Source organism: Dama dama, chromosome 28 (genome assembly GCF_033118175.1).
Source record: "Dama dama isolate Ldn47 chromosome 28, ASM3311817v1, whole genome shotgun sequence".
NCBI classification, from domain to species: domain Eukaryota; kingdom Metazoa; phylum Chordata; class Mammalia; order Artiodactyla; family Cervidae; genus Dama; species Dama dama.
The window spans coordinates 32,551,147-32,566,931 of record NC_083708.1 but is presented as its reverse complement, the minus strand read 5'-3'; the positions used below and the strand labels follow the sequence as shown (position 1 = coordinate 32,566,931).

The 15,785-nt window shown below is 43.4% G+C and overlaps 1 protein-coding gene across 2 annotated transcripts in view; it reads left to right on the top strand.

Moving 5' to 3' along the window:
- Nucleotides 1-12,683: 12,683 nt before the first annotated feature.
- Nucleotides 12,684-15,785, top strand: part of DCBLD1 (discoidin, CUB and LCCL domain containing 1) — a 72,458-nt gene continuing 69,356 nt past the window's right edge. For both annotated transcript variants that reach the window (XM_061132059.1, XM_061132060.1), the window contains exon 1: nt 12,684-12,795. In XM_061132059.1, the coding sequence (XP_060988042.1) occupies nt 12,684-12,795 (112 nt within the window). The remainder of the gene's footprint in view (nt 12,796-15,785) is intronic.

Below are 15,785 nucleotides of genomic sequence, written 5' to 3'. Positions count from 1 at the left end.
CAAACAAGATTGGGAAATTAGGTGTGGTACATGAGCAATTTTTAAGATAGCTGAAGTTAGCTGTATTAAATAGCCTCTTAGTTTTAATGGCAATCTATTAAAGCTGTAACAGACATTTTCTTGCCTAACTGAACAGAATATATGGAGGAACACTTCACCTTTGTGCTACGGTTCAGGGACATCAGGGACTCTGCTGCGGGAGGCAAGCCGCGATGACTAAGGATTTTACACGCTGTCTGGCTCCCTTGTTACCTCCTTCGCTGCCTGTTTTTTCCAGAATGTCACAGCCCCTGTCTCACGTTCCCTCCTGGTATACCACACCCTAAGAACACAGTAATAATTGAAAGTAGCCAGCAAAAAGACTGATAAGCAAGCTCATGTAACTTTACTCACAAACCTGGGTCAACAAGCTCTGACATTGTGGTAGGAGATATCCAGGCCCCAGTCTGAGCTGCTGCCCTAGTCTCCTGCCAATGCTTTGTGATGGCTTAGCAGCAGTGGACCCTGACTGGGTGCATTCCTGCGGATTCCCTGACACATGCACAGAGAAGGCCCTCAGTCCAGGGGAAGGACAAAAGGAGGGAGAAGCCGGAGTCCATCTGGACTGAGAGATCCACGCCCACCTGCCTGCCTGCTAAGTCATCTCACCTGTGCAGCCCCATGGACTGTAGTCCGCCAGGCTCCTCTGTCCATGGAGATTCTCCAGGCTGGAGTGGGTTGCCATGCCCTTCTCCAGGGGATCTTCCCGACCCAGGGATCAAACCCATGTCTCACGTCTCCTGCATTGGCAAACGGGCTCTTTATCCCTAGCACCACTTGGGAAGCCCCTCCATGCCCACACCAGGACCAATTATAGAGGTGACTGGTCACAGACAACCCAGAAAATGCCCCTATATTAGCAACCTAAGCCGCCCTTATGGTGGGTAACTCACTCTGAGCTCACCTGCCTGCTCTTCCACGCACTTTGTTTCTTCAGACATACTTTGCTTCCAATAAATGTTTTCGTCTTTTTCACAGTCTTGGCCAAATTATTTCTTCAAAGAAGACAAGAACTGAGGTTCGTCGATTAATGCTTCACCCCTGGAATCAATGTCAAGCTCTGTTAATGGCTTCATTCCACTCTGGTGGTGAAATCATGACCTTTACGACTCAACTCAGTACTCAACAGGTTTTTGCCACGTCCATGCTGTATCTTGATCCAGGCTGGTAAGATGGTAGAAAAAATTAGTTGCCAAATAATAAAAGCAATGCAGTTCAGGTTAGGGAGTGCCTATGACAGTCACATTTTCTGGGTCAGCTCCCAATAAATAGTAGCCCTCTCCCCTGTCCCATTTTAAACAATTTAAGTAATAAAGTAAAAACAGAAGCCATTACCAATAGTCCTTGGTTGCAAATGTGAGATCCAACTAGGCCTGCTGACTAAACTACAAAATTAGGAAAATGTTCCCACCCAATCCTAGACAGCCCTGGACGGAAGCAGGCTTACATGATGGAGGCCTCCCTCCCAAGAAAACAGGAAACAGCTGAGTTGTGCATGCCTATTCTTTCTGATTTATCAACTCCACTTAGATGATGTTACATGAAATCATCTCAGCTTTCACTCTTCTATACAACCAGCCTTCCGTTACTCCATCTTTTCTTCATTAATTACCTTAGATTCAGAGGATTGAGCTAAGATACTCATTGCAAGTCACAGCGTCATCAATGTCTAGAGTCTATACAAAGCTCCTTTATGCTTGATTATTTATACACCACCCCTGTTTTCTTCCCCACTACAGGCAACAAAACTAATGTAGTTTATATGTTTTCTTGAGTTTACATGCAACTTGATAAAAAGCATTGTTGTTTGAGTGTGTGTTTTAAAACTTTATATAAATTTGCACACACAAAGTCCTATTCTGGGTCTTTTCTGTTTTTAATATCTGTCTATGTTGTTATATGCATATCAAGTTTATTTATTCTAAATGTTGCATGGTGCTCCAAGGTGTACAAACACCACATTTCACTTTGCTCAATCCCTCAAGTGATGGACGTCCTGATTCCTCCACATCCTCATGCGTGTCCCATTATGTTCCCAGCTGGGTCATAGAACTGTGGATACCTAATCTGATTGAGCACTGCCAAATTACTGTCCAGAATGGTTGCACCTGTCTACACTCCTTCCAGCAGTGCAGGAGGGTCCCTATTATCCAACGTCCCCACCAAATTTTATATAACTTTCTATTTTTGCCATTCTCACAGAGTATAAGATGGTGTTTCACAGCATTTAAAATTCATTATTGAGGCAGATGTAGATAACAGACTTATGGACATGGGGAGATGGGGATAGATAGGAGAGGGTGAGACTAATGGAGAGAGTAGCATGGAAACATATACACTAATATATGCAAAATAGATAGCCAGTGGGAATTTTCTGTATGACTCGAGGAACTCCACCTGGGGCTCTGTGACAACCTAGAGGGGTGGAACAGGGTGGGAGGTGGGAGGGAGGCTTCAGAGGGAGGGACATATGTATACCTATCACTGGTTCATGTTGATGTATGGCAGAAACCAGTACAACATTGTAAAACAAATATCTTGCAATAAAAACTTTTAAAAAATTCATTATTAAGTTTGGACAGCTGTTGATACACATGTTAGTCATTTAAGTTTCTGTAAATGATATGTTATACAATTTGCCTGTTTTCTGAAACAAGTCCTAGATTTTTTCAGGGTGATTTATATATATATATGAATATATTCCGAATGTTGGTTCCTTGTCTGTGTAGGAGTCACAAATATCTTCCCCCAGTCTTTCATCTACCAGTATGTCCAGAATGTCCATCTACCAGATTTTGTCCAGTATGTCCTTTGCAAAACAGACGTCCTCATTTTTTCTTCAAACTCCTAAATTATTTTTGCTTTATGGCTATCCTTTAGTTCTTTCTGAAACCTAAATGAGTTCATATTTCTTCTTATGACAGTTTAGTCTAGGCTACCTATATGTGCTGTTCCCTACACAATCAAGGTGAAAAGATTTATATGACCTGTTTTAGCTATATAAAAATAGTAGCTTTTTGCTTTCAATAAAAAAGCTGTTTTGTTTTAGTATTGGGGTAGTGTGGGCAGACAGACTTGATAAGTACAAAATATGAGTTGAATGAAAATATCCCCCAAATCCTACAGTGAATACAAACCGAATTGCTCCCGCCAATAGATTAATAAGTGGAAAGAGAGAAAGGGAACTGTCTGGACCTGCCCAAAAACTTACAAATCAAGCGATTCCTTGCTAAACTCACCTTTGTGTTCTAGGAAGTTTTGGTAGATTCCTGGGTCTTCCCTATGTGGACAATCATGTTTTCAGCAAACCACTACAATATCGTAAAATAATTAGGCTCCAATTAAAATAAATTAATTAATTTAAAAAAGGAATAGTTTTATTTTCTTTTTTTGTGATCTTATGCCCTTTCTTTTCTTTTTTTTGGGGGGGGGGGGTCTTACTGAACTGACTAGAGCTTCTAATGGTGAGAGCAGACATCCTTACCTTGTTCCCAATCTTGGTGGGAAGGCATAAGACTTTCATATTAAATATGATGTTAGCTATAGGAGTCCTGATAGATTTTCTTTATGAAGTTGAGGGATTTCCTTTCTATTTCTATTTTTCTGAGTTTTTTGGTGAGTGAGTGAATACCGAATTGCCAAATATTTTCCCAGCTTCAATTGATATTAACATGTACATTTTCTTTTTTAGCCTTCTAATATGGTGATGACAGTGATTTATTTTCAAATATTAAACCAGCCTTGTAAATCTGGAATAAGCCCCACTTGGTTATGGAATATAATTCTTTTTATACATTGCTAATTCTACATTGTTAGGGATTTAGAATATGTACTGTTGAGGAATATTGGTCTGCATGTTTCTGGGATGTTTTTTCTTTGTTTGTTTGCTGTCCATTTTGGAGTCAGGGTAAAGTTAGCTTTATAAGATGAATTGAAATTATTCCCTCCTTTTCTGTTTTCTGGGAAGTTTGTATATAATTGATATTGGTTTCTTTTAATGTTTGGTAGATTTCTCCAGTGAAAGCATCTGGGCCTGCAGATTTGTTTTTTGGAGGATTTTTACTTATGAAATGAATTTCCTTAATAGTTACAGGGATCTACAAAGTATTTCATATGGAGTGAATTACAGTAGTCCACATCTTTCAAGAAAAAAAGAGGTTTATTTCATCTAAGTTGTCAAATATATGTGTGTAGAGTTGTTTGTACTGTAAATGCTCCCTTGTGATGCTTTTGATGTCTGCATAATCTGTGCTGCTATCTCCATTTTCATTCCTAATATTGGTAATTTGTATCTTCTCTCTGTTTTATCAGTTTTGCTAGAGATTTGTCAAATTTTGTTTTTTTCCCCAAAGATCCAACTCTCTATTTTATTGATTTTCTGTAATTAAAAAAAAAATTTGCTATCATTGATTTCTGTTTTCACCTTTATTATTTCCTTGCTTCTTCTTGCTATGGGTTTAGTTTGTATTTACCTGTATTTTTGGTTTCTGTGTTCTTCTTTCCCTCCTTATATCCCAGGGTTTCTTCCATTAAAGTTCCCTTTCTATTTAAGGAATTTCTTCAGCCATTCTTTAAGATCTACTGGAGATAAGTTCTTATTTTTCCTTCCTTTGAGAATGTGTTGATTTCGTTTTCATTCTTAAAAGACATTTTCTCTGGATGCAAGATTCTGGTTGACTTCTTTCAGTACTTGAAAATAGTGTTCAACTTCCTTCCAGTCTCCATGATTTCTTATGAGAAATCTGCTGTCATTCTGATACTGTCCCCCACCATAGTAAGGTGTTATTTTCTCTTTCTATTTTCTAAATTTTTTGTATTTGTCTTTAGTTTTTAGAAGTTTAATTATGACTTGCCATTCTGTGGATTTCTTTGGATTTATAGTGTTTGAGATTCATGCACCTTCTTGAATCCTTTTTTTGTTTTTAAAGATTTATTTATTTATTTTATGGCTGCTCTGGGTCTTCATTGCTGTGCACGGGCTTTCTCCAGTTGTGGAGAGCGGGAGCTACTCTCTAGCTGCAGTGAACAGGGGCCTCTCATTGCAGTGATCTCCCTTGTTTCGGAGCATGGGCTCCAGGGTGCCTGGGCTTCAGTAGTGCAGCTCCCTGGCCCAGCTGTCCCGAGGCATGTGGAATCTTCCCAGACCAGGGATCGAAGCTGCTTCTTTTTAAATGACACATTTTGATAACACAGCACACAGTACATTCTAGAGCAAATTTTCTGCAGAGTAAATTAAGAGGCTTATAGAATTTCTATAATATCTGAACATGCACAAGAACAGGAAGAAATAAGCCTTACTGTCATCAAAGCCAGGCAGGTGGAAAAGAGACAGTTTTCTCCAGGGTAATAATCTGATCAAGCTTGTACACCAATAGAAGTGAGCCACTGACCCAGTACACTGTGCAGAAGCAAGCAGCTGAAACCTTAACAAAATCTGCAATTCCTCAGCTGGTCATTTCCACTGTTGTACTTCTATTCTTTGAGCATCCAAGCCGTTTTTCACACCTTAGTCAGCTGGGCATGATCAGCATGATGAGAACTTGCTATCCTTCATAAGTAGACCTTGTCCTCAAATCAGGTTGGTTTGTTGACTTGGCTCTGAGACGCTCATCCTGATAGTACTTCTGGCTGGTAGTCTTGACTTTTTACTTGGTCTCAGTGAACCTAACATTGCTCTCTTTTGTCTTTGATACTTCCCTGTCATATCTGCAGCTGGAAATCAGGTGTATTTGCTTCCTTCCAATGAAAAGTAAGACCAACCTCACTTCCCATGGAAAATTTGGTGACTGCAAGCTGGTGCACTGAATCTCAAATACATTCAACAGAGGAGAAAACTTAAGAATATGGGTGTCAAGATGTGAGCGGTCACCAGTCCCTAAATTTGATAAATAGTACATAATATCAAGTCCCACTGTTGAGTGTGTCCTAGTCCTCAAGAGATGCCTTAGGAATAAAGCCAACTGGAGTCACCTTCAAGTAGGGCCAGAAAACATTGGCCCAGGAAGTTGAATTTAATATCCTTGTTTTTAGTAGCTCCTCTGCTATAGACTGAATTGCTGTGTCTTCCCCAGAATTCATTTGTTGAAGCTCTAATCCCCAATGCGATTGTATTCAAAGGTGGAGCCTTTAGGAGGTAATCAGGTCATGAGGGTGCTGCTGCTGCTGGTAAGTCACTTCAGTCGTGTCAGACTCTGTGCAACCCCATAGACGGCAGCCCACCAGGCTCCCCCATCCCTGGGATTCTCCAGGTAAGAGTACTGAAGTGGGTTGCCATTTCCTTCTCCAATACATGAAAATGAAAAGTCAAAGTGAAGTCGCTCAATTGTGTCTGACTCCTTGTGACCCCATGGACTGCAGCCTACAAGGCTCCTCTGTCCATGGGGTTTTCCAGGCAAGAGTACTGGAGTGGGGTGCCATTGCCTTCTCTGCTCATGAGGGTGGAGCCCTAATGATCTTAGCCCCATAAACTAAGCCTGACAATCAGCGCCCAGGACAAATTTCAACACTTAAGTTGAGGGTTTGTGGCTGTTATGAGTGGGGTGTCTGTATAACATCTGTTAAAGACATGTAGTTCCAGGAGAAGTAAAAGGACCCTGGCTCAGCCTGTTTGCAGAAATGAGCCAGCCTCAAAATTCCCCTCCCTGCCTCTCAGCCAAACAACTCAGGTCTTTGGACTGCAGGTGGCAACTGTGATGACAGCAGAAGCTAGAACTCTCCTCCAAAATCCACACTGATCTTCCCCTCCATCTCAGTCTCCCACAAGAGAGTGGAAACAGGCCACTGCTAGTCATGGTCTCTTTTAAGCCTGGAGGGGGACGCTGCCCACCTGGGCCTCTTCTGAAGGTGTTTGGAAAAAGAACAAAATAGAAACTATGAGGTTACCCTAAATTTCACCCAACACACCACAGGAAACAGAAATAAAATTTCAAATCCATTTGGGAAAAAATAGTTTCAATAAATCACTTTCTTGGCTTCACAACTTGTCCAGCCTCAGGGGCTCTCTGAGTGTCCCCCAATTAGGTAAACTAAGAACCCATTCAGATCAAGTATACGAATGTTCTTCCAAAACTATTTTTTTAAACTACACAAATGTATTGCAGGCAGCTAGAGCTTGAAAGCAGGGATATTCTTTGAAAGTTAACACTGTAAATCAACAGAAAATGAATTGGAAACAGGATGAGGGAACATGGGAAAAAGTCTCAGCAGGAGAAAGCCTGACTCTCTCATTAACATCCAAAGAAGAAATGGAAATTAGAGAAAGGCCAGCTTAGGAGGCAAGCTAGACAGTGCTCTGTTAAGCCCTGTGCTGGGAGAGGATTTGGTCAGTTTATTCTAGCTGTGTGGCATTGGTGGCTTCCCTTGTGGTTCAGCTGATAAAGAATCCGCCTGCAATGTGGGAGACCGGGGTTCAATCCCTGAGTTGGGAAGATCCCCTGGAGGAGGAAAAGGCTACCCACTTCAGTATTCTGGCCTGGAGAATTCTGTGGACTGTATAGTCCATGGGGTTGCAAAGAGTCGGACACAACGGAGTGACTTTTACTCACTTCCTCACTCAGAGCTGGTGGCAGAACTGCACAGATGGGGATGACAAAGACTCTCTTCTTGATCAAACTAACACCAAACTCCTCCAAGCCCCTTTCTGATTAAGCCTCATCCTTGAGTCCTCTCTGACCTGCTTAGTCCAGTTTTAGCAAGATTTCTGCTAAGTCAGTTTAGGGAGAATCCCCCATCCTTAATGTCTGATTACCCCTGATATCTGATCGACTTCCTCATTCTCCACCTTTGATGTATAAATCCTTGACCTGCCTTCAGCAGGAATCCTGTTAAGTGGGTTCAACAAGAATCCCCCTCGCATTGATGTCTCCTCCTAGTATTGTCCCATGGATTCCTTGTCATTCTGCTCCTTGCCTGGAAATCCCCGGCTGTCTTTGCCATATTCAGAGGTGAACCTTGATCTCTCTCCACTATTGCCATACTCTTGACCCCTATTGCAATAGTCCTGAACAAAGTCTTTCTTACAGTTTTAATAAGAGTCAGAAAAAGATTGTACTTTAATAGGATTGAGAGGTGAGAAGGACAAACATCCTTACTTTGTTGCTTCTAACATTAGAATCCCTCAAGCAGTCAACTTTGCTTTTCTTTATGTTTACCTAACAACCTTTGATGGAGTCTAGCTCCCAAAGTCATTTTCAGGCTAAAGAGACTGTACCTCACCATCTTATAGTTCTCACTGATATTTAATATACTGGCATTGGTGCTGGTTTGTATGCTTCTGTGACTAACTTAATCATGGAGCAGTATACCCACGGCAAGCACATTGACAGAAAAGAAGTTTCTGGGCCCGCAAAAGAGAGGCGCAGAAGGTGAGACCTGGCCACAGTGAGCTACAGCATTTAGAATTACTGCTGGAGCTTAGATGACAGAGTGACTAGTGAACAACAGCAACCAGTTTTTGAAAAGTCAACAGGGAGTTAGAGATGAGGAACTAGTGTGGATAATACAAATTATTTTGGCCATTGCATTCAAAATTTAATCTTTCTTTTTTTGCACTGTTTACATTCTAAGACTCAATATACATCTTGTATTGTCACCCTTTATTGCTAAGATTTGCCCATGGCTCTATCCTGACTTGGAAATATAATTATAATGCAGAATCTGGTTCAGAGGTCCTGGTGGGGTGGAGACAGGAGTCTGTGTTTCTGGAAAGCTCCTACATGTTGCAGATGCTGCTGGTTCGGGGCACTTAGAGTATAAAAGGTGAGGTGTCATCGTCTCTAGTCTAGAGTATTGGTATAAACACCTAAATGGTCTCCCTGCCTCTTTTTCCAATCCATTCCCCATGCTGCAGCCGGTGTGGTCTTTCAAAAATGCAAATCTAACAAGTCCTACCAGTTTTTCTGCTTCCCATAACCCTCAGAGCCTCAGATCCTGCTGCTGTCTCCTTCCTCGCCTTCAGGCACCCACTCCTGTCTCACGCTCACTGTTCCAGCCCCCAAGAATTAGACTCCATTCCTGTAAGCACCTGTCAAGTCTAGTTCTCTGCCTTCTCACAAGTTCTTCTCATCTGACAAACATAATTTCTATTTCCCATCTTTACCTCTCCCATGTCCTCCCAAGTTATGAACCTTTCTCTCCTCTCTGATCTCTTCCATTCATTGTATTTATCAACCTATATAATTACTTGTCTCAAATTTCTATCAATAGATCATGAATGAGGGAGAGAGGTACCTGTATTTGTTTTAATTGAATCTCTGTCACATTGTTTCACATATAGAAAATATTCAAAATATATTTATTGAGTTGAATCAGAAAAGGAAGAGTGTTAAGGAAGCCGTAGCCTGTAAAGGTTTCAAACTGATACCTCATTTGGTCTACTCCAGACAGTCACAAACAGGGTTACTAAATATTAAGGACAATATTGATTAGGTCATCAAATTGACAATCTGAAGAACTGTAACTACTTTAAAATAAAACTAGGCTTGCAGTTCTGTTTAAATTCTGTCTTATCTAAACAATACAGAATACATTTTTTATACATAAAACAAAGGAGCCCTGACCAGCTGTTCTCAATTTTCACAGAAGGGCTAGCAAATATAAGCATAAATTATAGTTAGATATGCAAAATACAGAAAGATTAGATAGTAAGTAGGAGTAGGGGTTAGATAGCCTGTGAGAGACCCTTCTGAAAAATGTTTCACATGGTAAGTAATTTTTAGATCTTAGTTTGTGAGATGTTGTAAATGGATTCTAACAACTATAATCTTTAATAGCATCTTGGAACTTTACATGAACTTCAGAGATGCATTATAAAAGAAAAATCAAAATGGTACGAACTCAAGAATAAAACATGCACACAGGCCTAACATAAAAGTCTGTGTGGCTGAAGTATATCAATTCAATGAGGCTTATTTATTGTACTATATACAAAAGTATAATTGATAATCTGTTGCATTTTCATGTTTTTCTTTCACTATGCTTTTTTTTTTTGACTAGAGACTGTCTTTTTTAAGGAAAGAATGGCATCTGAAAGTACTAGGATCCACCTGGCCTTTTAGTTTTCTCATTACCTGATCCCAAAATTCCTGATCTGGCTCAGGATTCTGGTGTAAAATAAACTACTGGATTCCCATCAAGGTACTGTCTTAGAAATGATCCCCAAGGGAGCCCACCTGCCCCCACCCTAGGAATTCCTCCAGGTGAACAATGCTCCCATTGTTTATCTTCATTCATTATGCTCAGAGCCACACCTGGTAGAAGCCAGAAGCTGCCCATACCCACCTTCTTAGAAAGAATGAAAGAAAAAAAAAACAGGAAAAATGGAGTTAGGAAATGATTCAATGTATCAAAGTATCTTTTTGTGTTTTGTGTGCAAGAATATATAATATTCTCATGGGTGTGAATTTGCTTTCAATACAAATATACCAAACCTATTATTTACTGATTACTCACATGCTAGAATTAAAAAAAAAAAAAAATCTCCCTTTTTATTTCTTTATTTGTGGCTGCCCAAGGCCTTCTGTGGGGCTTCCCTGGTAGCTCAGCTGGTAGAGAACCCGCCTGACATGCAGGAGATCCCAGTTCGATTCCTGGGTCCCGCAAGATCTCCTGGAGAAGGGGTAGGCTACCCACTTAGGTATTCTTGAGCTTTCCTGGTGGGCTCAGATGGTAAAGAATCCGCCTGCAATGCGGAAGACCTGGGTTTGATCACTGGGTTGGGAAGATCCCCTGGAGGAGAGCATGGCAACCCACTCCAGTATTCTTGCCTGGAGAATCCCAGTGGACAGAGGAGACTGGCGGGCCACAGTCGACGGGGTCGCAAAGAGTTGGACACGACTGAGCGACTAAGCATAGTACGTCACTAGGGCTTCTGTAGTTGTGACCCCTGGGCTTAGTTGCCCCATGGCATGTGGAATCTTCCCGGACCAGGGATCCAACTCATATCCCCTGCATTGGCAGGTGAATTCTTAACCACTGGACCACCAGGGAAGTATGCTAGAACTTCTTATACATATTTTATCTTGTCTTTGTGACAACCAGGAAAGTTAGGTATCATACTCCCCAGTGAAGAGAAATCCAGAGAGAATCAGTCCCAGTCAGTGGCTGATCTGAGATCCAGACTTGTATCAACCTCATTTCTAAGCCTAAATTGTTTCCTCTAAGTTCTGCTGCCTTCCAGAAAGCAAAGCCCCAAAGATAATCTCATTGGAAGTTTCGACTAACTTTATTTAGTCAAAAAAATAGAGGAAAAAAGGAATGCATGTGTGAACAGACTCTATCGGGGGTATCCAAAAAGCTCGTGACGGACTGATACTGGACCTTAGAGAGGCTATTGGTACCCGCCCCGCACCCACCCTCGTCCCAATACATCCGCCTCTCTGCTTCCGCTGGTGTTGTTACCCAGGAAAACCGCAGCGCGCGGAGCGGTAGCGAGAAGGTTATGGTAGAGAGCTGAGGTCTAGCGATCTGGAGACGTCGGTCTTTAAAATGTGTATTCAATCTGTCCTCGTTCACTTCCACTACCTCTTTCCCACCCAGCTATTCGCTAATAGCCTTGTAATTCTCCCCTCTTCCAAACTGTCCTCCCCCAAACCCTCCTTCACCCGCCAGATAATCGGGATATGTCATTCCCTCTCGTCTGAACCCTCTGCGGCTGCTCCTTGCTCCGAGGATGTTTAAACACCCTTCCAGGCCCTCCGCGTTCGGCCCCTGCTCAGTACTCTGGCTTCCCACTCCCGGCCATGAACTCACCTGTTCGCCTTGCTCCCCCCACGCAGGCCCTTTTCTCCCTCAGCTCTTCTGCGCAGCAGGCAAGTTCTCCTGTCCCCCGCCTTCAGCTTTCCCGAGCCCCATTCTGAATGCTCTCTGAGCCTCAGCTTAGATGCCTCTTTTTAAGTGAAGCCTTTCGTGTTTAATTCCTACCTGCAGTCTCGACTCCTGCCATCTAATTAGACCTTCCTGGGTGTACACTGGAGCTCTTCGTCTACGATTGCAATTTTCATTGCATACTTGCCTGATTATTTTTAATGTCTGCCAAGGGTCACAAAGTTTTACCGCCGTGCCTGGAAGGCACACTTCTGAAACCTAGTAACTTTTCAATGAATGAATGAATGAGGGAACTTGAACTGGATGTTTTCACCACCATCATCCTACCGTGACAATATTTCGAGTCCCCCATTGCTACTGTCAATGGCATGCTCACCCCGTGGGCTTAGCAACGCCCTGGAGGAGCGTAGGCGGCGCGCCCACCGCTGGCTCCGGCACTCCGGGGACGCCCCAGGCACAGTGCGGCTCGGGGCGGGTCTCACCGCCGGGAGTCCTCGGGGCTCCCAGGTTCACGTGCACCGGGGAGGAGGGGCGGAGGAAAAAGAGAGCGTGTGCTGGGAGATCCCGGGGCGCCTCCACCCCGGCGGCCCGCCGCCACCCGGGAGCCACTTCCTCCTCGGGGGCCGGCGTGTGGGGCGGGGCAGGAGACGCCCCCGCCGGGCTGGGCCCCGGGCCGCCCCAATGAGATTCGGTGCCCGGCCGCGGCTGCGCCCAGTCCAGGCGCTGCGCTCGGCCGCGGAGGAGGCGGCCGGCCGGGGCGGCGGCGGCGCTGCGCGCGCCAAGGGGAAGCCGAGCCTGCCAAGCTGGCGCCCGGCGGGGCCATGGTGGCCGGCGCCCGCGGCGGCTGCGCGCAGGCGGGGGCTGTCCGGCGCGGCCTCCTGGCCCTGCTGCTCGCGGTCTCCGCGCCGCTCTGGCTGCAGGCGGAGGAGCTGGGTGAGTGGAGCGCGTCCGGCGGGCGGCGGGCTGGGCCTGGAGGGACAGCGCGCGGGGGGAAGTCGGAGTCGCAGCCTGTGCCTGGAGTCCCGCTCTCTCCGGCCGATGGCGGCTCGGGTCAAAAATAAGTTACTGCATTCCGATCGCTCCCCAGCAGACTCCTTCCTTCGCCCGCAGACACTTCGCGCCTCCCAACTTTCTCTCTCCCCTCTCGGTTGGTTTCCAGACTTCCTGCCTCTGCGGGCCCCGTGAGAAGTGACATGGCCCGGGGGGTCGCGAGATGAAGACCCCAGGCTTAGGGGGAGGATGTTAGTGGGGGAGGCGCCTCTCAAACCTTTTGACAGAGCTGCTGCCCACAGCCGGCCGCCTCTCGTCCCTGCGGGGCGTGTGAGTTTCTGGCTGGCACGGATGGTTGGGAAATGATTCCCCGAGGTCCGCCCTGGGAAGCCGGCAGCCCCAAACAGGCCGCCCCTCTAGAGTGTGCTGCTGCGCCCCGACTTGGAACCGTGTGACTCGGCTCCTTCTTGGGTGTCTGAGCGAGTCTCCCGACCTGGCTGATCGTTCTCTGGTCCCGGTCCTTGCCTTCAAGTTGGACCTAATTAGCCCACCGGCGAGTTTACTGCTGCTTATCCAGCAGATGAAAGCAGTAAGCCGTTTTACCAGCTGTAGGCAAATCCTTGAATTTAGTTCTTTACTGATCGCGAGGGGCAGCTTTCTGCGGAGTTTTCCTGTGGTTTCCCTCCTGCCTTACTTTTGCCCCTCTGCAACCCAGATGATTTAATGGCAGTGCATCTATCCAGACTATTCTGACGGCTCCCCACCCCGTGTTTTCTAATGGGACAAGAACCAATACTAAACCAAAGGCAGGCATTTTGGTCACTGAACCCTGTATTCTCAGTCTGAAACTTTGATAGTCAAGATGTTGGTTTTGGTTCCTAAATTAGCTTACATACCTATTTGTTAGGAAAGAAAGAAAGAAAGAAAAACCCTAAAGTTTAGGCAAACTGTGTCTTGGCACTGTAGCAGAATGCTAGGAATGTTGTAAAATATTGATAAATGTGTGTGTTTTTATTAAATATGTAGGATTTTGATCATGGGTGTTTTAAGCCCGTAGAAAATGTTTCCCAGGTCATTGTTGGAAGACGCACCTTCAGTATTGGACATCTATGAATAGACCCAGCAACGTGTTCCTATACTAGTCTGGCCAGAGCTGTCACCATCTTTCCAAATGCAGTTTTTTTAGACGTTATATCCATCCAGACTGTTAACTGGGTGCTTTATAGAGCAGTCTCTGGGAAGCAGTGTGACTGCTTAGATTCTTAGAGCTTCACATTTGATACTTCATTGCACAAAATTGTTGGAAGAAGATGTCATGTTTCCATGAAGAATCCTGTATATTTAGAACTTTAAAAGAACCAATGAAGGCATAGGTATTCAGTCACAAAAGAAGTAAAACTTAGATTTGGCATATTTACTGAAAAAAATCCAGGAACTCAAGTTCTGATATCTTTTGAGTGAAGAGGCATAATCAATGATTTTTTAGTACCTCTCATGTCTGTGGTATTTCGGATTAGCCCTTGATCACTTGTTTTTCAAGTTTTCATAAATTTAAGCATGCAAAACCATTTTAGGTTTTGAAATATGCTACTGGGTATATAGCTGTTTGATGATCTTCAGTGATATTAGTGTTCTTAATGTTTAAAAAGTAAGACTCGTGCCTTAGCGTGAGTCTGGTTTTGTTGAGAAGACACTGTTTATTGCATTTTACTATCATTGTTTTTGAAGGCAGCTTAGTCTGCCTTCTTGGCATTCTTGGGAGTCTTCTTGGCTCCCCAACCTGCTTGATCACCACTGTCTCCAGAAGCTTTGTAAAGCCCCAAACCCAAAGTCTGAATCAGAACATCCAATGGGTGGGGCCTGGGAAGATGCGATTCTAAAAAGTTCCCACAGGTAATTCTGATTCAAATCAGCTTTGAGATGGTGGAAACATCTGATATTGTATAATGTTAATTATATATATCATATATATTATTATAACATATATCATATAATACTGTATAATGATAATATGATAAAGTGCTACTACCATCTGTGTCATAGACCATTTATTTAATATTAGACTTTTATTCATTGTATTAGAAAATAAATGTAATAAATTAATCTGAATATTTTAGGCCTAGTCAATGAAATTACTCATTTTTTTAAAAAAAGTCAGAATCTGGTGACCCCTGAAGCTATACTGGTTCCTTGTAATACTGCTGCTTGCCTATGTGCTGTTTTTGCTATATATATATATATATATATATATATATATATATATATTTTTTTTTTAAGTCCATTCTTCTATATTCACTGCCAGGCAGGCCCCAGGCATTAGGGCTTGATGAGCACAATATGGGCTGATTTTTGCTCCTTCTTATGCCCTGCTCCTCTGGACCCACTTAACTAACGTTAAGCATTTCCACAGATTGTTTCACATCATTTTGACTTTACATAATATCACATCTGGGGCTTCCCAGGTGGCCTAGCTGTAAAGAATCTCGGTGCAATGCAGGAGATGTGGGTTCCATCCCTGGGTTGGGAAGATCCCCTGGGGAAGGAAATGACAACCCATTCCAGTATTCTCACCTGGAAAATCCCATGGACAGAGGAGCCTGGCAAAAGAATGACTTAGTGACTGAAACAACAGCCCTAATGTCACATGTATGTTGATCATTAGCATTGTTTCAGTTTGTATAAATCCATAGGCTTGGGCTTAGGTCTTATTACCTTATTATCAATTTTGTGAAATAAAATACCTTTCATTCATGTGAGGAATTGGTGCTAACTAAAAATCTCTGATTCTCTCTTAACCAAAATATTTGGAAATGGATATTAAAGATTTCCTTCTTGTGGTTTAAGTATTAGGAGAATAAAAATAAGCAGTTAATCTCTGTGGAAACTTGTGAGCATACAATTAGATACAGAAAATTTGATTATAAGATTCTGCC